The sequence below is a fragment of the Pseudorasbora parva genome, chromosome 18, assembly GCF_024679245.1.
Source record: "Pseudorasbora parva isolate DD20220531a chromosome 18, ASM2467924v1, whole genome shotgun sequence".
Lineage (NCBI taxonomy): Eukaryota > Metazoa > Chordata > Actinopteri > Cypriniformes > Gobionidae > Pseudorasbora > Pseudorasbora parva.
The window spans coordinates 8982524-9007370 of record NC_090189.1 but is presented as its reverse complement, the minus strand read 5'-3'; the positions used below and the strand labels follow the sequence as shown (position 1 = coordinate 9007370).

The window sequence follows — 24847 nt, the reverse complement described above, 5'->3', positions numbered from 1 at the left end:
AAACTTTATTAAAAAAATAAAATATTAAATATAAACAACAAAAGCCTTTTCTCATTTTGATTTAACCAAAATGGGTGTCGTGGTGGCAGTGGGGATATTTATTGGGACATTTGATTTGTCTATTCAATTATACTAAATTATTTTGCAGGGGGAAAAAAATGCAGAATATTTTCTGTGATGGTTTAGGGTTAAGAAATAGAATATAATTGTAATGGACAGATTTCCTCACCGTATATAGTGAAATATTATGACAACCGACTAAATCTAGTGTTTCTGTGATGGGAAGGTTCAGGGATAAGCTTGGGTTAGGCCATAGAAAATACCATTAACCTGATATAAAAACAATGGAATTCTACACAATGTGTGTGTGAAAAACAAATAAAGAGATACACACACAGGTGACATAAAGAACAAATCCTAACATTCCTATTGGAAAAACAGACGATTTTATTGACTCTTTGTTCTAGATGTTCTTAACACAGGTCGCATCCAGATTCTACCACAATCGACATTTTTATATATAATCATCGTCTTATATGACTTTACAGATTTTACAATGGGCTTTAGCTCATTTGTGTCTGGTCACCATACAAACACATTCAACACGCACAATGGACCCCACACACACACATTCGTACACACGCGTACACAAGGCTGCCCGTGAAATATCTGACAGGTTCGTCTAACGGATCTTGTAATCAGAGCTTTTACAAGCTTCGCCTGTCGCACATCCTTAATAGCTTTGGTGAAAATCACACAAACACCTTGTACACACTCTCGTACATTGATTTGTGTACGCAGCACGGTTTTCAGTCAGCAGGGCAAAAATTACATTGGAAACAAAAGGAAAAGGCCTTATAAAATCTATGACCTAATACACAAAATAAAAGGGTTCAATAATTGCATCAGTGTTTAAATTTGTACTACCGGTGGTGGTAATAATAATAATCATCACTGGGTCTTATTTGGACATATTAACCGACTCAAACATTCGTTCAAATCAACTTCTGAAAACGTCTTTCAGCTCAACGAGCCATTATAATGTAATACGTACAGTGCAGTCCTCTTAAATAACATTGTACATATTATATTAAGGATGTTATACATTCTTAAAGAATAAGAACCGCAACATCAAGCATTAAATATAAGATTCAACAATGCAGCGCGATTAGAAATGTCTTTGAAATAATTACAAATATTTATATTAATATCCTGCCATAAGCTGGTGATACAGTCTGCTTCAATAAATAGATGTTAAATAATTGGTCGTTTTGAGATTAAATGGTGAATATCATTTTCAAATATATTTCAGAATTTTTCATTTGGACTCCTTGGTAAAAACGTAAGGTTTAAGATAAAGTTTAATATCTAAATCTGCGAATTTCTTGTGCAATTTGGCGCCATTTCACGATAATATTTCTCTCTGTCTTTTTAAAATATTACAAACCTCCGTGATTTACATTATAATATTTTCTAAGATCATTTTATAGCAGGTGTTGGAAGAAAAATCCAGCTTTGGCTAACAAATATAAGTTCGTCCATCAAAAGTCTGAATAATAATGACTCTTAAACACATTTTAGTTAAATTGGCTCCTTAGACAATGCCATAGTGTATATAATGTGTGTTAGATAATACTTCTTCCATCAGTTATTATAATAATAGTTCATTTGTAAATGGTTTGCATTTTAAACAATAGGATTGAACAATGTTAAATACATTTTATGAATGAAAATCTGTTCTGTTGTAGCCTGAAAAGAAACGAAAACAAAAGAAACGAGCTAAGCAATGAACTTAGCCCAATTGGAACATATTTCTAACCTAAACGCTAATCAAACATCCTGATCACAGATCAATAATCAATAGCGTTTCTCACAATATTCGAGCATTACGCAGCCAGCGGCTGAGACACTTTGGACACATGGCACAGGAAGAAGCCGCTCTTGATAATGCTTCGTTACGATCTAACCTTCCGATGACAAAGAAGGAAGGCGGCGCACAATCTCTTGGCATTTTCTAAAATCCTTGGTTGAGAAGACACAAAAAGCTTTACTCTGGAGTGTGTAGGACATTTCCGAATTCACTTTTTGGTCAACACTCAAATCAGTTATTTAAAACAATAAAGAGCATCTCGCACTATAAAAAATACTCTGGCAACCAATAAGACTGGCATATGGCAAAACAAAACAAAAACAACAGATATTTGTCACCGATTTCCCATAATGCAAGCAGAGTACCTCGAGAAAAAGCGACCTACACAAACCAATGAAACGAGTCCTTGTAGATCAGTGAAAGGAAGAGAAACACAGAAAGTCAAAAGGCATGCATGTCGAACGCACATCCACGATGTTCTCAAGGCATCGCTCCAAAACTCAACCCGTCGCCGACAAAAGCAGCCCGACGTCGGAAAAGCGTCACACCAGGCGAGGCGAAAGTCACTGCTCAGCGCCCCCTGGAGTCCAACGGGAGATCAAAACTAGGCTAAGATGACGTCTTCAGTATGTAGTCGACGTGAATGCTTGTGTGTTTTTAGTGTGTATGAACGAGTGTTCCTGCTTCATGGGGCCGTCGGAGAGGATACTAAAGCGCCTGGTTGTCGTGGTTACCGTCACCACGACGACGACGTAGTCTCGAGCCATCCCTGTTGTCGGAGCAAATGAAAGGGCGCGACGGCAGCAGGATGCTCAGTGGGTGGACGGCCCGTTGCACTGGGCGGCTTGACCGGAAATCTCCTGGAAGGCCGAATGCATGATGCCGAACGATTGGTCGGAGAGCGCTGTGACGTCGTCTACCGTCATTCCCTTTGTCTCGATCTTTGGAAGGATTTTCAGAGTAATGGTTCCTGTAAGAAACGGTGTGGAAATTACAGTCAGTATTACACAATATGTTTTAATTCATGTTTTACAATTTAGAAATTATGGCTATAATGAACATTTAGAAATGGCTTAACTTTCTTTTTTAAATATGCGAAATAAAGAAATGTACGCCAAATGTTTAGAACCTTTAAAATGTTTAATATTTGTTTGTTTGTTTTATATAAATATTGTAGAACATTTTGAAAGGTTAAAAATAATTTGGATTTTTTAAAATATCTGTATATTAACAAAAAATATATAAATAAATATAAAATATTTAAAATAGCTTAATTTAAGTCTTAAAAATATTGTTAGATATAACAATAAAATACTAACATTAACTCAGGAAATATTGTTTTTGAATAAAATCCTTTATTATTATTATTTATTTGTTAAATGAAAATATGTCTTGAATTCATTCAGTCATGTAAAACAAATCACTAAACACTCTTGATTGTACCATACATTTATTCTTTTAAAAAAATCTAAATTTTTTAGATTTAAGAAATCAGAATAGGGGCAATAGTCTGGAAACACATATTTTCACACACTGCGTTTTCATTTTTGCATACTTAGACCTGTAAATTACTCAAATCACATTCTGTACTTTTACATTTCTCTCCATAACATACCTGATTTGAACTCTTTCTCTTTTCGTAGGTAGAAGTTACTATATGAAGAGAACACGATGGGTATGATGGGAGCCTGAGAGAGAGAGAGAGAGAGAGAGAGAGAGAGAGAGAGAGAGAGAGAGAGAGAGAGAGCAGTAAATCAGCAGGGATTAGAAATGCTCTCACACAAAAATATGATCAGACAGACTCAACTATCCTCCCAGACTAATAATAGAGCAGTGGTTGGTTCACATGACGACACATCTGAACAAGTGTGTGAATGTGAAAGAAATTATACTCATTTAGACTATAGAGGGGGGGGGGGGGGGGGAGAGAGAGAGATCATGTTTTACTTTAAAAAAAAGTAAAGAGAGAGAAAATAAATATAAATTGACAAATACTTTTTAAAATTTTAAATTATGCTTAATAATGTAGTATATATGTAACAAAATGAAATAAATCGACAAATATCTATCTATCTATCTATCTATCTATCTATCTATCTATCTATCTAAGACAAAATACATCAAATTTAAATTAAAAAATAAAGAAAATATTAAATTGCATTTTGAAAGGTTAAAAATATTAAGCATATTTTATAAACGTTTACATAAATACATATAATAATAATAATAATATTAATCAACTTCTAAATTGATTTTAAAAAGTATTAAAATAGCAAATGACAATACTTTTCATCTATTTCACATATATATGTAAATATTTGACAAATATTTAGCTGAAACTCCAAATTAAGCAATTTCTACACAACATCTTAAAGTCTAGACCAGGTATAAAACTCCGTCAGGTCACACATGGAGCGGCTGCATAAGCCAAGCCATGCAAAACACAGATAAAAGATAAAAAAAGCATAGACTTTCACATATTTCCCCTTAACTAATGAGAACCATCAGGGCTCCATTACTCTGGTCTAGATTAAGTGATGTCTGTCCGCCTTAACTCACATGCTCATCTGGTTTTGATTACGTCGGCCTGCCATTTTTATATCAGTATGCATGCATCATCACACACATATACACGCACGTGTAGCTGCTTTAAGTTCAGAATGAAGTAAAATTAATATTAACTACAACTAAACACAAACTCAAAGCCACATAGGCATACATGCTTTTGGAAATATATGTTTATCTGAACAAATTCAAGTTACCTCAAATGAACTTCGAAGCGTTTTCACATTTCTAATTCATTCCACCTGCTCATTCCAAAAGCTCTTTACACCAACTACAACTCTGAGGGGAAAGGTGCGTTCGTAAACCCTTCCCAGCCCTTCTTGTTTTGTCCGTGATCTCATCTGAATCTTGAAGTCAGTCTCAAATATTTGGATATTGACAAAGTTTGTGTCAACATTACAGCAATTATTCAAAATATTTTTTGTGGCCATAGAAATGAGGTTTTAGTATTTGACTTTTAATAGAGAGAGACATGAACATCTGGAGTATTTAGATTAACATTTAGGCTTTGTTAGTCTCATCTATATGCTAGTGCACTCCTAAAACCTGACAAAATAACATTTTAGAAGATATATGCATTTAAAATGTACAGAAAATAACAAAAATATGGGCCATATCTTGCGTTTAGATGCATGTATTATTTTGTTCAATCAAATGCTCTCTAGACTGACAACAAAAATTGGTTCGGCGATTGCAAAACAAAAAGTTAAAAAAAATAGGAAGAAAACTTGCTTTCAAACCATTTCAAGGGGTCTATAATGTAGTAACTCAGCGGAAATGTAATTAAATAACAAATAAAAATAAACATTGTAACACATTTCTTTGTTAAAAATTAAGATATCTGGTAAATGACCGACCTCGTGTTTAGTATCACATAGCTAACAAAGATAAATCAGTCATTTACTAGAAAAGTGCCAAGCGTTTCATTGGTCCAATACAAATACAATTCAATTGCCTTAATTTTCAACTTTATTAACATGCCTCAAGAATGGAAGAAATGCTGAAGGAATGTTTCATGTGGCTTTGGAAATGACTTTGTGCAGATCAACTGCTTAAGCTCTATTTTCTCTGTGGCTGCGCTAGAACAGGAGCCGAACACGAGAAACAACGGCTCCCTCTGTTGGTGAAGAAGACACACAACACTACACGGGTAAAGCCAGTCTCGCTTACGACCTCTGACCCGTGACACAGGTTCCATGGGTTGATGAGGGACCTTTGAGCTCAAGCTTGTTCAGGTTGTGCCAGGTAAATTACTTGAGCTTTGGACTTTACACCTGCATGTCGGGTTAAATCAGGTCAAGTCTAGGAAGCATTTGTGTGAAAGTCTGTATCCCTTAAATATCATCTTTGCTAATCAAAATGACGTATTGAAACATATTTGAATTTTTTTAATGCCTTAAATAACTTAAATGTAACTCTACACCCTTGCTTCATTTAGTATATGTGGAATATGAATATTCAAATGAGCCCCACCTCCACTCACACCAGCTCAGTCGACTCTAGTAAATGCTAAACAATGGCAAGTGGAAATACTGGTTTAATTCAGCTATATGCGTTGGAACAAAAAACTGTTTCAGAAGAGGAAGAGTGAATTATACAGGCTCATCTAGAAGTTGATGTATCAGAATGGTAATGAGTTTTATGTATCGTTCTCTACAACGTCGGACACATAACGGTAGTTAATATGATTAGTCTTTGACTTGAATACATTATCAAACAGCTAATGATGTGTTACTAATGCTACATAAACCATGTTCCCGTTCGCCATCTCAGAGTCCGACAGCTGCCTTCTGAAAATCAGCATCCTTAGAAACGCTTTGAACATCACAGAACATCAGTGGAGATAATCCCTGCCTTACTCGGTGACGGGATTGGTTTTGGCAGAAAACAAGGGGTTTCAAACTGTGTTTTTGAGACTGTCTTCGATACACTGCAGTTTTAAGGAGAAAATACTCAGCAATGGTGTTGACTGATGAATTGACACAAGGTTTGTACATTAAAAACACCACTTGTGAAAATCAAGTTGAGCACAGGTGTTGTGGAGTAACACTCACCTGTGCTTGAATGGCCAGATGAAACGCTCCCTTTTTAAAGGGCAGAAGCCCGCCGTTCTGATTCCGCGTGCCTTCTGGAAACACCCACAGTCGGATCTACAGAGAGTTTAATGCAAACACAAAATTAGATGCTTTGCAGCACCCACTGAAAATGACTAAGATGGATAAATGGATGCAAGAACAAAATACAAAACCACAATTTAGTATGCAAAATATTACAATAGCTAGTACATTTACACGGACACTTTTTGTTTCAATCTGAATGAAATAATTTCAAATGATGAATGTGAATGTAATGTTTACATGAAGGCTAAATAAAGTTGACGTGCACGTTTATTTCACAAGCTTCTGATTGGATATCATCTTTTCGTTTTTTTTCCTATAGACTGTACTCAAAGGTATATCGATCAAGATAAACTTGAAAATTCCCCGGAGCTGTCCTTTAATATTCATCTATTTTGGGTCCTTAACCGTTATGGCATGCTGCTTATATTTATTAAACAGTAAAAACGCACATTCCCACACCCAAGACAAGGTGTTGAGTCTGACTGTTGGGACATTGTCCTCCTCCACTTCACAGACAATGAGTGGAAAGAGAATTTCAGGATATCAGGACACTCGTTTGACACTATTCCACAGGAAGAACAGCTCGTTCCGCGCGCCATACAATGCACACGCGCAGAAATCTGCAGGTTCGGTTTTCAATCCGAAGTGTTTACATTCTTGATTGGATTAAAAAAGGAATAAACCACCCCTTACAATCTGAATTAAATTTTATCTGGCAAATTAATTCCAATTGACGGGGAGACATATGTCTTTATTGTTCTGATTATGCTGCTAGTCCGGTTACGAAGGGATCTGAGCAAGGCCGCTGGAGAAATTGTTGTGTAACGGTTCACAAGCAGCGGGACTTTTATTTTGGCGGGACATAGTCGCGGGCGCCACTTCTGCTTTTCTAGTCATGAGTATTAGGTAACGCAGCTCTGTTTATTATATAATTTTAGTGTGTTGAAAATGATGTTATGATGTTACTCTGTGCGTTCGCTCAGTGGCTGCTGGGACACATGTTCACACTGCTAAGAGTAAACCGTTTCTGCCAAAATAAAACCGGAAACCGAGGGTAACGTAGATAGCACATCCCGACTTTACAAATAGTTGGAAACATATGGGACACTGTAAGAACTTAACTGAACAAAATATATAACACTGACCAGGTGATTTTTGGATATTTTACTGCAAAACTACTACATAGTGCACCTTTAAATATTTTTTTTTTATGAAGTTAATCAATAAACAACACATTAAAAGGACCATATACCATCATTTTACATTATTTGAGCTGAATGAATTGTTAGGGAGATAAATATAAAGACAGACCTTGTCAGCCAACATGGTTTTAGCAGCTTCACCCATGACATTCTTGGCGTCGCTGGTCTTTTGGCGGTTGATGAAGACGATTCCTCCCAGCCAGCAAATCATGCCCACCGTCCCGGCCCATATCAGTTCCTTCTTGGCTATCATTGTGCAGCGGTCCGGCAGTATCTCCATCATTCCTGCAGATACGAGGAGAGAATCAGAACAGAAAGACTGGTTACACAAGTACAATCATGTGACATGTGGGTGTGCATGTAGGAAGAAGTGAATTCTGAAATGGTCAGGTCATGTTGGCCAAAGGTTGACCCAAAGGTTTTATGTCAGATTGCGATCCTAATAGGGGTGTAACGGCACACGCATTCGTACTAAACCGTTTCGGTACAGTGCTTTCGGTTCGGTGCACTGAACTGTACAAATGCAATCTTTAACAGTCGGCTTGTTTTAAGTGCGGAACGTACTTCAATCCGAGTCCCCGCGCGAATATATTAGGTATTCAGTTTATTTAATGCATTCTTGTTTATTTAATGCATGTTTACATAAATCTGTCATGATTTGACAGCCGTATATAAATTATTATATTTTAAAAACGAATTGGAGAAAAAAAAAAGAAATTAGATTTAGAAGTTTAAGTTGTACCGATATGGTGGCGAATATACCGTGCATCCCTAATTATTATAACGTTATTATAACAACTACGTTATGTGCAATTGAAATGTTTGCATGTTTGCAGTTCATTTATAAGTTTCTTTTTCTTTCTTAAGAAAAACAGATGTACTGTACCAGATATATATCAAAATGAATTGATACTGAAACTACTTGAATCAAAGTCGTAATGTGTTGTGTGTATTCACCTAGCACGTCTAGTGATGATTGGTGGTTGGAGATTATTACGTAGGGTCCTTCTGTCTGTAGATGCTCCCAACCGCTGACCTGATAGCGCAGACCCAGGAAGTACTTCACATGACGAACCATGAACCGGATTACCCTACAGGAAGTAAAATGACATTACAATCCAGATTCCAGAGCGCACAAAAATTGGATATGGAGTGACAATCTGAACGTAGCCTAATAATAGTCACTCAGTCCACAAATTCTTGTGGCTTCTTTACCTCTTTTTAAATCCAAGAAATTGTCCCATTGTTTAATCATTTACCAGGCAAAAAATCAAACGTCTCAGTATGGCTGGGTAAATCGATTGGTAACACTTTATTTTGATAGTCCACTTTAGACATTCTACTAACTATAAGTAACTTTGCAACTACATGTCAACTTACTGTCATTAGAGTATTAGAAGACTGTCAGTAGACTGGTAGGTAATGGTTAGGTGTTAGGGTTCGGGTTAGTAGAATAAGTGAAATTGTAGTTGCCAATTTACTTATAGTCAGTAGAATGTCTGTTGGGGGACCGACAAAATAAAGTTTTAGTAAATATTAATCAGACAGTCTACAAATACTCTAATGACAGTAAGTTGACATGTAGTTGCAAAGTTACTTATAGTTAGTAGAATGTCTAAAGTGGACTATCAAAATAAAGTGTTACCAATCGTTTCTCATTTTTATGAACCAATATTGTCTATCCTGTTTTTAGGTGATGAGTGAACAAAACCACTAAACACTTGCAGTGCACCTCTAATCCAGTAAATCGCTTTGAGCTTTGTTACAGTTTTTTCGCTCTTTAATGTGGCATGACAGATCACTTTAGCACCTCTTTTCCAGCGAAATGACAGTTAAACTAATAATATTTTAAAAGGCTTTACTACTAGTTATAGCAAGAAATAAACATCATTCATATAGCATGAATCAACATCAGAAGGTATGTTGAAAGATACATTACAACTTACTGAAATGTATCAGTTCTCATGTAATCACTTAATCAGTGTTTTAAGCACGGAAAGACGTTAATAAAACAGCTTGTAAACAATGTCACGTAAGGTTTACCTCAGAAAAGCCATTCCGTGGCCTTAGCTGAATAGCTAGCTAGAAAAAGGAACTCGAGGGAGGAGCCTTTAGCTAAATATATGCACTATATTACATATCTTATATTTTTACTTAACCTGTTCCTCAATATTTTTTATGTTTGTATAAATTTATCATAAAAACAAGTTATTATTCATTTAACTGTTTAGCTAAATGTTTATATTTCAAAAAACGAGTTGGAGTCGACGTGTTCCTTTAAGACAAAACTGAAAAACTAGTCACCAAGATTTTTTTTATCAGTGAAAGAATTGTCCTAGCTAACATGTTTGAATGTACTCGTATGTGTGTAAAAGACATTACACACAAAATAAATTACAGTTAACAAACTAAAGCTACTTTGTTAATTTAAAGGCAGAAGTAAAATGAAATACAAATTAATTTAAGAACTTTTTATGAAAATTTGACATGACTGAAATTATGTTGATTTTATACTAAAGGAGTAAAATTACTAATTGCAAATAAAATAAATAAAAGTAAAATGAATAAATTAAACCTAAATAGTAATATAAAAAAGACAAAAGTACATAAAAACTGAAAAGAAATAAACAATTCTGAATATTAATACAAATTATAATGCTAATGATAATACAACTACCTTATAATCTTCTAAATGATTTGATGTTGTTTACTGTGAAGTTGCGCGATAGAACAGAGATTACAGATGCAGTATCTATGAGACCTTTGAACACACACACACACGAGTTTTGTGTCAGTGATGTGAATAAGTAGAGCAAATGTAGGCAAAAGACATCTGTGGTTATGTAACACCGCACCACAGCTGAAGAGAGTCAACAAAACACAGTCGGATCTGAGCCTTCATTCACACTTCAGGATCCTGAAAGACGATTCAAAGTTGAAATGAGATGGATTTAAGACTGTGGTTTAGCACAACACTTCACCCACAGCAATAAGCACTAAGTAGACCAATTATTATGAGCAATAGTAAAGCGATGCTTGATATAGCAAACACTAGATATATACATTTATGGTTAATATTTTTTTTATTGAGCTCTGGTTCTTTAATGCACCAAATGCATGTCTGTTTACTGAGTTTACACAAGTATCATATTTCAGCAATGCTTTGACATGAATCTTTGAGCCCATTACACATCACCTCGATAGTGATGGTTGTGAAATTACCCTGAGGGTTTGAGTTTTTTTGACATGTTGTGAGTCCTAAGCAAGAGCTCGCTGCACAGAGATCTCGCGCTTAGCAAACACTGCGTGTGCGTTTGGTAACAAGAATCTGAGCCTGTTCTGCAATAAAGAATAAGAAGAAAAACGTACATTTCTTTGAAATCCATTGAAGTACACTACCATTCAAACATTTGGGGTTGGTAAGATTTTTTAAATGTTTTTGAGTCTCTTCTGCTCTCACTTAAGCTACATTTATTTGGTCAAAAAACTGGAATATTGTAAAATATTATGACAATTTTAATGTTAATATATGGTCAAATGTCATTTATTCCTGTGATTACAATGCTGAATTTTTACCCGAACAGCATGAACTTGAAATATATATATTTTTTAACATTATAAACATTTACTGATTAATTTAATTCATGCTGAATAAAATCTATTAATTTATTTTTCCTTTTTTTCTCTCAAACTTTTGAACTTAGAGTACCATGTAAATTGCATAGTATATGAATATGATAATCATTCATTACCATTATTTTTATCAAAATGCATTTGCATCAAATAATTTCATTTTACCACTTTGCAATATGTACTGTTTCAATATGTACTTTAAAAAAAATGTACCATGATATTACCATAGTATCATCATGCCACATTTTAAAAGTTTTAAAAGTAGCTCGGTCAGTATAGAGGCAGGGCTCAAAAATAAGGACTGCCCAATGACCCACATTGCTCTGGAAATTAGACTGAACTGTCGCTTGGCCAATTGGGTTAGTGGTGCATCATCACGAATGTTTATCATTTTAATTTCAATTTTCAATTTCAATTTCAAACCACCTGAGAGCTCAAAGATGCAAAAGAGAACTCAATTCTGAACTGTTTATTTCAGTTTTCTGTACACACACACAGCACGCAAACTCTCTCGTCTGTTTGACCGTACACATACATGCAAAATGATGTCAAAATGTATTCACTTATGGCTTATGTTAACAAAAGAGAAAGAAAACTTTTACATTTGATTAGGGCTGGGTATCGATTCAGATGTTCCAATTCGATTCACAAGCCCTTAAATAGATTCGATTTAGGATTCAACTCAAATGAATATAGATTTAATACAAATACTATAGGTATTTATAAAAAAGAACAGTGAACATAAGTGGGTAAATAAAAACAAATGAAGAGCCACAAACCTGCATATTTAACTTTTTATTTTAGGTAAACCTGAGTACATTAAAACAGAACGTACAATTACAATTGTAAATTGTACAATTGTAAAATACAATTTTGATGCAACTTTATTCTAAAAAAAAATTATCTGGCCAAAATTCTGGCTAAAAATTATTAACACTGGCCTAGTGGTTTTTGGATATTTTACTGCAAAAATACTACATAGTGCACCTTTGTGTTGACTATGGACTAACTATTATTTAAGGAAATCTGTTTATAATATAAGCTAGGGTTTGAAAATTATTGATCCTGCGCTGTATATGGACTATAATTTGAATTATTGTCTATAATGGCTAATGTACGTGCTTAAGTGACTGCTCAAGTTTGATCCTAATGCAAGGCAAGCATTCGCGTATATATGATCTATTGTTAGCGGTTGTGTGCTCGGCTGTGTGTGTGTGTGCTCGGCTGTGTGTGTGTTGTCACATCAAATGGTTCCGCAGATTTTTAGTATTACTACAGAATTTCATCTTAGCATTATAAAAGGCGACAACGCACCGGAAGCTGCCATTTAAACACTGAATGGATTAATGATGTGTAGCTCTTGCTCCTTTGTAAGATCACGCAAGGCAAATGGGTGACATCTAGAGGAGAAGACTAGTAATTAGATTGTTAGGCTGGAAAAACTAGCTGATGAAGAAATGTCTAATCGCTGAGAAAACAAAGGAAATTAGCATCTGAACTCATTCATACAGTTAGTGTCTCTGTCCGAGACGACATCACACAGTGAACCATCTATGAATGACACTAATTCACATGCCTTTCCTTTCACATGAAACATCCCCCAAACTCCTGCTCCCTCTCATATTAAGATCACCTGAAATGCAGCAGAAATCTCTTTGTTATAATGTCAATCCTCACGATACAGTATTATATGTGTTTGATATCATTTGAAATGTCTCAGTGCGACTGGTACAAATATCTCAACTCCACAGAAGTAAACTAGAACATCATAAATGTTTTAAGAGTTTAAAGATATCTTTCCTTGGTGTATGGTCGGTGTGGCTTTCAGCCATTTGGCCTCTCTTCTATAGAAATCTATAGGACTTGATTAATGCAAATTCCTATTGTGAACTCGTGTTTCCATTTGAAAGAGTTTCAAATGGTTCTGGGTATGCATCTGGTTCTGGGTATATTAGGAAATGTTGCAAAGAGCTCAGGGCTCGATTCTGTAGTCAGGTCAGCCCGTAATGCTGGAGGTTTTAACCCATGCAGCATTATGTCATTTTCAAGTCAGGTATATATTTCATTCTTTACTTCAGAGAATTTGATGTTAGGCTACCTTTGAATTGATTATGTAATTGGCGTTATACATTTACCTGACCTGTTAATAAATTGTTATACTTTGATTGATTCTGACTTGCTCTGGAATTATTCAGGTTACGAACGGTCATAATTTCAACAAAGGGTTAAACGGAATAATTAAATGTGTACTTAAACTATTAAATATGAATGACCAAATACACCAATTGGCATTCTAACCTAAATTCTAAATTATGTTTAAATGGAGTTAGATTAAGAGAAATTGGAATAAAATCCCTTTGCCCCGCTAAAAAGACGAACGCGCAGCGACCTTCACCCGCCGATCGTTAGCCTCCGTTGGGATGATTTGGGCGGCCTTACAAGACTTACGCTAATCTTACATTCAATGTTAGATTAAATAAATATGGGGAAAAAAATCGATTCGTGGCCTTTGAGAATCGATTCTGAATCGACCAGATTTTAAAAAAAGATTAATCCAAAAATCTATTTTTTGTTGTTGCCCAGCCCTACATTTGATTATTCAATTTCTGTACCAGAAAACTGTTACTTACCTGAAAAACATAGCCTAAAGCACTGCTTTTTTTTAATTACTAATTTTTGTTTATTTGGTTCTATGCTGTTACACTCCTCTACAAAAATTCCCCCAATCATTCTAGAATAATTGATTCTTTCAAAACAGAGCTATTAATCTGGTCAAACCGTTTTCATATCATAATATATAATCTTTTTTTTCCAATTGCGTGCAGCCCTACACAATTAGACTTTATTTCAGGCATTTAACCAAAAATCCATTCAAAATACAATCCACTACAAGGCGATGGAATCGGAAGTACTAAAATGCTTGTTTCTAGGTTTTGGCCTACAAAAATACATCATCCCTGCACACTCATGATCATCCGCACTTTATTACCACCAGCTATGGAATCACACACATTTTCATTTTTACTACACACATCCTAAATAAACTGTTATCACAAATGTCACCTTGTGCTCCGACAGATTAACCTAGAACACAAGCACAAAGAGTTAAACCCTGCCAAGCCTGGCTGTTATCATAGATGTTGTTAAGCTTCACGAGTAGCTTATCAAGACCACACAACAACTAAAGGTTACCACAGTCTTTTTGAAATTAGAATTAAATAAACATTTTTTTTTAATAAAAACTCAAAATTAAAAAATAGAAATCTAAATAAATTATATTTAAAAAACTGTAATAGTATCTTTATGCTAATAAAGTAAAACAGGCACAGGAAAGTTTTCAAAAAAATTACGATGAATGGGTACTTAAAGGGTTACTTCAGCGATTAGCATATGGCTTTGTATCAGTAGAAACCCTGGAGTATATTCAAATGATTGTTTTCCCTCCACCTATATCCCCTGAAACATAGATTTATGCATTTTATTTTTGGAATTTTTTTGTCAATTTGTGTCATCGGAGGAATTTTTGCCCAGAGGCTGAAGACTACAGCCAGCAGAGGGAGCTATTTCCACATGTTTTCAACTCACACATGGGGGATGGGAGATCACACTCACAGCACTCAGCTCGCAGCTGCAGCCTCAGGCCTACACACTGCACTCTTTAGCAGGGCGTAAGCAGCGCGGGTTTTTTTCGGCGCCTATGTTAACAGATTAGAGTATTCACACCGCACGTAGAGGCGGCGCGGCAGTGCGTCGCAGGAGCAGAGCAGAAGCGGCAGTGCCGTGATCGTTTCGCCGTCGAGTCTATTTTTGCCGCGCTGCTCCACTGAATTAAAGCCACAGTGCATAGTTCTTGATAAAACTCTTGACCTGGTTACCATGAAAAATAACAAATTTCACCATAAAATCATTAAGTGAAGTGTTCCGTGAGTTTCATTATCACCAACTACTGTTGTAAGAGCTGTCCTCAACTACTGTTGTAAGAGCTGTCATCCTACAACAGGGGATGCCATCGCGCGTGCATTTGTTGACATGACAACCCTGATAGCCCTGAACTAGTGATGCGCGGGTCGTCTCATAACCCGCAGTCCCCGTATGTCTATTTAATGGTCGCGGGTGCGCGGCGGGTTGTAAAAATATATACAGTGGTGCGGTGCGGGCCAAATAACTTCATAAAAGTGGCGCTGCGGGTTGTTGCAGCACTAACAGTTCCCCTGAACACTGCAAGAGGAGTTCAGAGTTCTTCTGGCGTCGCGTGTGAAATGTCTTCATCCCAGGTAACGTTACAGTCATATACAGTGGCATATGTTTCAGCATGTCATATGAATATAATTTCATGGGTTTTTTTTTCTTCAAACGCCAAATAATCACGATGCTCACATTTACAAGCCAGCGTCATTATAGTAGTCTATTGGTTACCGTTTTACAGAATCTATATGATACTTCAGTTCAATGTTTGAGTGGTAGCTCACCGTAACAAGCAGGACAGCATCGGTCGGGCACGCCTCCTTCAGCTCACGCCGACGAGCAAACGCTGGTCACATGTTGATCCTCGTCCTGCCTTTAATCCCATCACTTTTTCGTTTCCTCTTATTGCTTTCCTCCAACAAAACCTTTTCTTTCTTATTTGTCTCTGCTGCTTCGGACATGACTATATTATCCGACGAACAAAGTTGGGCTCGCACGTCCGAATTTAAGGAAGTGTGGGTGTTGGTGGAAGTGACGTATATGCCGTAAAGCAGTTGAATTTTGTAGTTCTTTTTGTTCTCGGGTTACTACCCGAAACCCGAAGTTTAAAAGTACGATTAAAAACGATATAGACCCCATCAGGCTATGGCAGACGTGTCATTCAACCTATTGTAAGTCGATTTATCATCACAAGAGTCTTAAAAAATATATTATGAAGGTTGAAAAGTTACCTAGTGCTGCTTTAAGGTTACTTTAATCATGTAAACTATCTATAATACAGCATATGCATGTGTTTTTGGGACAGCGTGAGATTGCAAGATGTTTTCACAAGTTATAACTTATAATAACTCTTTTTAACGTCAAGCAAGTCACCTAAGTAACAGTCGTATGCCCAGTCTATTCTCTGCTAAATGCCGACCTAGAACAGACACTTTTCACAATGTTGAAGTCACCTATTGGGGTGGGACAAAAAAAATTGATATGCTGATTTATCTTGAACATTTGAAGGGACCGCGATCCCTGAACAGTCATTAAGAAACATGCTAAGAATAAAGTGCTGCATTTATAATCAACGAATTATGTGAATTATTATGAATTATGTGAATTATCACATTTACTACCATGTATTATTTAGTTATAATTATCATCATAAATAATAAACTCATTGAATGCAATTATATTTTTAAAAAATGTTATGGTAGATGAACTGTTAATAAATTAAATACATGATCATATGACTGTCAAAAAAGAATTTTTTTACAGAATGATATCGTGATATATCGTGGATTATTTTCTTGCAATATATCGTCGGTCAGAGTATCGCTGGTATCGTGATAGTGGGCAAAATATCGTGATAGTATCGTATCGTGAGTTATCCTGTGATTCCCACCACTACTTGCGATATGTTCATTTTTGGGTAAACGTTTTAACTTTCAACTTGATGAAATCTGCCCTCTACCAGCGCTATCTCTATCAGCCTTGCTCTCTCCTTTCACCCAGTAAGTCTGGCATCCTTACATCAACTCCCCATGTGGCTCAATCACTATTTCCTATCACACTGATAGAGAGAAAAAGAAAGAGAGAGATCCAGATAACCCTAAAAGAAAAGAACAGCACTGATGCAACAAGACACCACTCATCGTCCTTACGTCATGTGGTCTGTTGGTTAATATGGGTGTTAGGGTAATAGCCATTACCAAAGCACTTAACCTTGCATAAATTAGTTTCCACTTATTTGTCCCGATCAGATTCAAGTACAGTATTTTGCACACATGACAACACGTCCACACTCGATAGCGGAAGTACAGTAAGTCTACACCAGACCTGACACATGAGCTCACCTTCTCCCGGCCGGCGTAATTACCGGGTAACGTCGCACCCCCACATTCAAACACTGTCCTGAACAGACCTTCTCACCTGGACCTGTTCACCTGAACTACAAACACATGGCAGCTTAAATCACTAAACATGCAATGTAAAATATCAATCAACCTCCTCTTGAGATTATAATAACCCTGCAATAAATGGATGACTGCTATACTATGGCGTCCAGTGTGTACATTATACCGTGTGTGTGAATCAACTGTTGTGAGGAACAGAAATTGTCTAGTTTTTAGTGAGCATGTGAAATAAACTTTGTTTAAAGCTGCTGAACATCACTGCCGAACTTTCGTGCATATGCAGTCAGACCTCAGGTCTCTGATTTTCATATCCCATGCACACTATTAGGCCACAAACACAAGGCTGCTTTTCATATCACACAAGTGATCCTGTTTGTGCCAGTCTGGCTTGCTAGTTGGGGACACTGTTGGATTGAGAACTCGACTTCGCTGGATGATAACACCATGAACAATGACACTGTTGTCTTTTTTGAACACGGTTTGCATTATTGATCATTAATTTCCTGTTTATCACTGTAAAGCTGCTTTGAAACAACATATATTGTATAAAGCACTGAATGTGACTTGACTTTGTGTCCACTGACATTAAAAACCTGACATGACCTATAGTGTGACAAGGCATACTCTGTAAAAAAAAATATTTAATAATTAGCATGCATGCCAGTTTTACGGCCTCTTAATTGGGACTACACAATGGAATAGTTTTACTTTTAAAAAGGTCACACATATGCAGGTCTATATATAATTCCCAGAAAACATTATTATCAATTGTAAGTTAGCATCTTGATATTGATTATACACAACGATTTTACTATATCTGTGAGGGCCAAATTGCAAAAACTTAACTTGCTAAAATCTCCAAACTTACTTCTATGACCCCTACTTGTAAAAGTGCTTCAATTGAGGACTAAATGTCCTATTTAAATGAATGTTCCAGTTTCAGTTCTCGATTAAGCTGACCTCAGAAAACAATTTTAACTCACGGTTTGTAAATTACAATTAAAGTCTATGGGACAAGGCATTCTGGAAAGTTCAAGAGCAGAAATGTAAAGCTCACCTTTTGTTAAAGAACTAATATAAATGGACTTAATTTAAAATGTGCTTTATTTGAGCAACTAATCTAATCTTTCTTTTAGTGGTGAGGTTGGGGTTTACTACATTTTTTTTGATGGATTACATTTAGTTTCATTAAAAATGTATTAGAACATTTGGATTTTCAACTTTGACGCAAAAGACCGGTAAATTCTTCAGTAAATTTGTAATTCTTTCCTGTGGTAAATAACAATAAGGGTGCGGTCACACCATATAGACCATAAAAAAATATTGAAGACGTGACTTAATTCGCTTCCGCTGGTCCGAGTATGGCGCTGACATCTTCCGCAGATTTGGGACCGGAGTCTGCGTAGTAGAGAGCAGAAAGAAGAGCCGCACACACCGGTGTGAAATAAACAGTTATGAAAATGTAGAAATTAAAGCTAGAGCACCAATCTCCTCCTGAAAATCCCCCAAAAAGTCAGAGAAGCTGTCCCTTTAGGCAGCTGTCAATCATGACGTGCATTTTTAATTGTGATATGTGATCTGGAATTTGGAATCTAGAACACTATTGACAATGGAACTATTTTGCCTGAACCCAAACTCTATTGAAGAAACTTTAGGTAAAATGCAGAACTAAACTAAGAACCGCAGAGATCAATAGACCTTATTCAGAGCAGCACCACGGGAACAGACTTGGCATGTTTTTAATCTATTGGAGGTGCTCAAATTGCAAATATTTAACTAACTATAAATTACATTACAGGCTACATTTTTATTTACATTACAAGGGTGGCGCTGGCAATGTTATAATACAGTTAAATTAAGTAAAATAGCTATTTAAAAACACATAAAAATCGTTTTAGTGTTACAATTTATTTTAATGTATTGACAGTACTAGTTTCTGTTAATCCGTTTAAATGTGGACTAAATTTGACAGTGTAAGACCTAAGCGGTACTCTGTGTGTGGAAACCCGCTGTTCTTCTAGAACGTCCGTTACCATGGCAGCGACATTCTAGACCGTTACGGAAGGTTTCAAAATGATTTTCGGCGCGAACGTTGGTTCTTAACTGATGGCCTGGCATCCGCAATTCCATCGATCAACTGTCCAATGTGTGGAAACGTGTGTGAGTCTGTTGGTTTAATCTAGCACCATCGACCAGGATGAACTCTGCACCAGCTGAGCCATGAAACCAATCCATCATGGCCTCATTAATACAACTAGGAAGTCTTGGACCTTGACATGTGTAACTGGCAAAGCGACCAACATCCGTTTCACACATTTCCAGCACATCATCAGAAAACAAACACGCTCTCTGGTCGCCATCTCTGGCTTGCGCGAGACGCTAAAGCAAGATAGCACGCGCTGCTTAAACACACAACGTTACAAGTGGAACATGCGCGCACTCTAGCCGCATATCTTGTGTGGATAAAACACACTGAGCCTAATTAATGCATGCATCACACCGATTTCGTGCTAAATATACGATACAGAGGCCTGTGCGTGCTCTCGCGTGCACTACTTAGCCATCTGGCTAACTTAAAGATTCACTGCCGCGTTCCGAACATCTGTCCGGGGTAAACAGATGCAGTGCATTCCGCTACAAATGCATTCTCATTTTAGTCATAAAAACATATGTAGGGTCATAAATAAGCGATTTCGTCCATGCATGTGCAAATGATAAGAGGTTATTGCATGTGTATAGCAATATGTTCCAGTCTTAAAATCCAATTTAATCTATATTATGATTTTTTTCTTAGCCAGATTTCTGTTTTTTTCATTCAATTGCTACATATAATGACAGCCTGGTGTCTTGCTGAATCAGTGCACGAGTGTAGAAAAGGGTAACATTGTGTGACTTGCGATGTTGACAACTCACCTCATATTCTCAATGTCCCTGCCGCCGCTTTTCAGAATGCACATCGGTATGGTGAAAACGGCCAGCACCATCATGTAAGCCACATAGAAGCACTTTTTGAAATAGTAAACGAACGTGGTGCTGGTCCATAACAGGAGCGGGAAAACCAGCAGCACAGGCAGCATCCACACGACATCCATACCCGCGACCAGCGCCTCTTTCCCGGCTGTCGAGAAATGATAGAAGGCCAGCGGTGTGGAGCGGAGGGAAGACCGTACGAGACCAACTCAGAACCGAGTCTACATCAGACACCACGTCCAAGTCGCACACTTGAGCAACTTTACCTATCCTCCTGCCTGCCGTTTACGTAATATCACGCGAATGAGGTGGGTGTCAACAAGAAGAGCCAGGCGCGGGTTATTCACTGTGAGAGAGATGAGTGTGTGTAACCTTTGGCCGATTGCCGTGTGTGTCAGCTGTGTTCGATTCGCGAATCATTTTTCTGAACCGATTCTTTGAGTTGATTCTGTCTAGCGTGTGTTGTGAATGACTCCCATTCAACCAGTGTAATGTTAATTACTTTTAAGTAAGTAAAGTGTATTTGTTAACTTTATGGGCACTTTATTTTTTGTTACTTTGTGTATATTTGTCTTTTGACAATATATTATATGCACAAAAAACATACTATAATACATTGTAGTGGATAAAAAATATAGTGCTACAACACTAAATAAATATTTTATGATTGTCAAACAGCAGAATTAAAACAATAGCAATGTTCTCAACCCATTGTTCTTAGTGTGACAAATCTTATCTTTCTAAAATCTGGGCTTCTAAACAATCTTAACGACTAGAACAAATAGCTAGAACGAGTGATTATTTGGTTGAATTGATCGAATCAGTGAACCATTTTGTTTGAACCAGTTCACTGAAGAGAACCGATTCGCTCAAATCACCACGCTCTATCTTATGCACAAAAGAGCCTGCTGTAAGTTTGAATCCCTCCCGTGTGTGTTTCCGGGTACTGGTTGCTTGTGTTTCCTGCAATCTACAGTTTATTCAACATATTGTGTTGTGGCAACATTTGGAGTGTGTATTCAATACCATATGGAAAGTTCTGGAACAGCGGAGAGTGTGCTGTGTTTTATGAAAATGTTCAGCACTGCTAACAGGACGATCCAGTTACTTGAACAATTTGAGCACGGATCCCAACCAACTAAAGTATTTACATCTGATTTGATTATGTAAATTACTATTGGGATAGACAGGTGTCATGCTGTACATACTTTTTCTCTAAATCTTTGTGGGTATTTTTTTTTTTTTTTTGGCTGTTTAGATAAGAGGATCATTAGGCTATATTAAATTTGGACTAAAATGAGTAAGTTAATAGACCAGTCAGTGGTTTCTTTTTAATAATATGTTGAATCAGTTTATATATATAGTCAGTGCATCACAAAATCAGCCCTGACATAGAAACACTTACAGTACAGTTTGTAGATTAACACAATGTGCTGTTGCAAAACTGTTTCTATTAAAATGTGGTTTCTTGTCATTTAAGAACTGGTAGGAAAAAAGCATGATGCCAAGAAGAGTTGAGAAGTGAATAGCCAGATTACCGATTATACGAGTTGCAGTTAACAAGATTAAATGGCTAATCAGGGTGTGTAATCTGATACAGCAAATCTACAGGGCATGTGGTCACAGAGTCATTTAGCTGTTTAAATGTGACCGGACCACAGTCACCGCTCTGTGTCAGTGTGTGTATTCGTTCCCGAACAAGGGATATAGTGCCAGCTTCAGTCGTGTAGGGGTTCAATCTTCAACTGGCTGGGAGGAGCCGCCACTGGGTGGTCATGTGACCTGTCAGTGGGTGGTGGGAGCTGCCAGTCTCATTCTGGGTGGTCACGTGATCTGCCGCTGGGCTGGCTGGTGGCTGCCAGTCTCAGCCGCTGCTGAGCTATGAGTATAAAATGTTCTCTTTCACTCTCGCTGCATGGAAATACAATATTTTAATATCATAAATATACTCTTAGGAATCTATTATTTTGTATGATTGATGATTTAGACTGGTTTCTCACTAATAAGGCAGTCAAATGTGCGTGATCATGACTGGGTGCTGACGCTTGACTGGCCACGTCCAACCAGCGGCTGTCGAGCTACGAGTATAACGCGTTCTCTATCACTGAAACTACAATGAAATGCATACTTTTATTATTGTGAATATAATTTTAGGAATCCATTATTGTGAATGATAGACGTTTTATACAGGTTTCTCACTAATAAGGCAGTCAAATGTGTGTGATCATGACTGGGTGCTTAATGACGCTTGACTGGCCACGTCCAACCAGCCGCTGTCGAGCTACGAGTATAACGCGTTCTTTATCACTGAAACTACAATGAAAAACATACCTTTATGATTGTGAATATAATCTTAGGAATCTATTATTTTGTATGATTGATGATTTAGACTGGTTTCTCACTAATAAGGCAGTCAAATGAGCGTGATCATGACTGGGTGCTTAATGACGCTTGACTGGCCACGTCCAACCAGCCGCTGTCGAGCTACGAGTAGATAACGCGTTCTCTATCACTGAAACTACAATGAAAAACATACTTTTATGATTGTGAATATAATCTTAGGAATCCATTTTGTTGAATGATAGACGTTTTAGACTGGTTTCTCACTAATAAGGCAGTCAAATGAGCGTGATCATGACTGGGTGCTGACGCTTGACTGGCCACGTCCAACCAGCGGCTGTCGAGCTACGAGTATAACGCGTTCTCTATCACTGAAACTACAATGAAATGCATACTTTTATTATTGTGAATATAATTTTAGGAATCCATTATTGTGAATGATAGACGTTTTATACAGGTTTCTCACTAATAAGGCAGTCAAATGTGTGTGATCATGACTGGGTGCTTAATGACGGCTGACTGGCCACGTCCAACCAGCCGCTGTCGAGTATAACGCGTTCTCTATCACTGAAACTACAATGAAATACATACTTTTATTATTGTGAATATAATCTTAGGAATCTATTATTTTGTATGATTGATGATTTAGACTGGTTTCTCACTAATAAGGCAGTCAAATGAGCGTGATCATGACTGGGTGCTTAATGACGCTTGACTGGCCACGTCCAACCAGCGGCTGTCGAGCTACGAGTATAACGCGTTCTCTATCACTGAAACTACAATGAAAAACATACTTTTATGATTGTGAATATAATCGTAGGAATCTATTATTGTGAATGATAGACGTTTTAGACGGGTTTCTCACTAATAAGGCAGTCAAATGTGCGTGATCATGACTGGGTGCTTTGACGCTTGACTGGCCAACCAGCCGCTGTCGAGCGAAACATTCGTTTTAAAGGGGAATTTCCAAATATTTAATTTGTCTGTTTTAATGCGGGTCACTATTTTATATCATCTGTATTAATCATTTTCTTAACAAACGTTAGCCTATATAGGCTATGCAAGTTTTTTTTAATGGCTATATTTTATTGTTGTTTAATTATTTTCATAAAAAAGGCTAATAACGAGAGAGAAAAAAATCGTTTTTTAAAGTATAATTAAAGAGGAAATTGTGAGTTAGGCAATATCATATGAATGCTATTTTCCACAACAAAATGTTACAGGTCAAAGTTGTCTTTCTTTCTTTCTTTCTTTCTTTCTTTCTTTCTTTCTTTCTTTCTTTCTTTCTTTCTTTTCATATATATATATATATATATATATATATATATATATATATATATATATATATATATATATATATATATATATATATATATATAATGGATTCAAACAAAGTATAGTGGATCTCTCAGCAAAGTTTTGTTCTCGAATAATCCACCGTTTTTGAACAGCTAGTTAATAATTTAAGTGTGCCATAGCAATTTTATATTTCATATAGCCCTGGAATAATTACTTTTTTCCACACATTTCATATTTTTGCAATTCAAATATTATTTTTAGAACACAAATCTAAAAATCTCATTACATTATTTGGGCAATTGTGATTATAGCAGGGGCGTAGCTTGGGGGGGGAGTGACGATTCTAAGGGCCCATGCACTTTTGGGGCTTCCAGAGATCATTTTTATTAATAGTAACAGTACTAGTAGTAATTAAATATAAATTGTAAATGTAAAAAATCTACCAGAGTAACAAAAAAAAAAAACAAAAAAAAAAGATGTCTTATTTCTGCATTTCTGGCAAAAAAATTCTCCCCCCATTTAGGCTAGTATGGCTACTGCATGGTTCGGTGCTGTTCTGCGTTGGTGATCAAAACCGAGGCTACAGCGATAGATAGTCTATTCAATAGGTTTTTCACCACTGAAAATAAAAAGAATGTAGAACATCAAATAATCTAAAAAAAAAAATAATAATAAAAGAAAATAAACTGTTCCGCGGGCTTTGTTCACAGCTGCTGAGCGCGAATTCCAGCACAACGCTTCAGTTAACGGTCACAAAGTGCA

At 36.6% G+C, this 24847-nt stretch overlaps 1 protein-coding gene across 1 annotated transcript; it reads right to left on the bottom strand.

Moving 5' to 3' along the window:
• Positions 1 to 429: 429 nt before the first annotated feature.
• Positions 430 to 20831, bottom strand: agpat2 (1-acylglycerol-3-phosphate O-acyltransferase 2 (lysophosphatidic acid acyltransferase, beta)). Its single transcript, XM_067423227.1, has 6 exons — positions 20390 to 20831; positions 8715 to 8848; positions 7867 to 8042; positions 6490 to 6585; positions 3486 to 3558; positions 430 to 2840 (listed from the first exon to the last, which is right to left on the bottom strand). Exons 1-6 carry the CDS (start codon positions 20566 to 20568, stop codon positions 2683 to 2685), a joined length of 816 nt encoding a protein of 271 aa, XP_067279328.1. The 5' UTR covers positions 20569 to 20831; the 3' UTR covers positions 430 to 2682.
• Between the last annotated feature and the right edge of the window lie 4016 nt (positions 20832 to 24847).

Coding starts and splice junctions, on each gene's coding strand:
- agpat2 (XM_067423227.1), bottom strand. CDS start 20,568: ATGGATGTCGTGTGGATGCTGCCTGTGCTGCTGGTTTTCCCGCTCCTG. Junction 8,849..20,389: donor AGGGACATTGAGAATATGAG/GTGAGTTGTCAA, acceptor TACTTCCTGTAG/GGTAATCCGGTTCATGGTTC. Junction 2,841..3,485: donor AGAGAAAGAGTTCAAATCAG/GTATGTTATGGA, acceptor CGTTTCTTACAG/GAACCATTACTCTGAAAATC.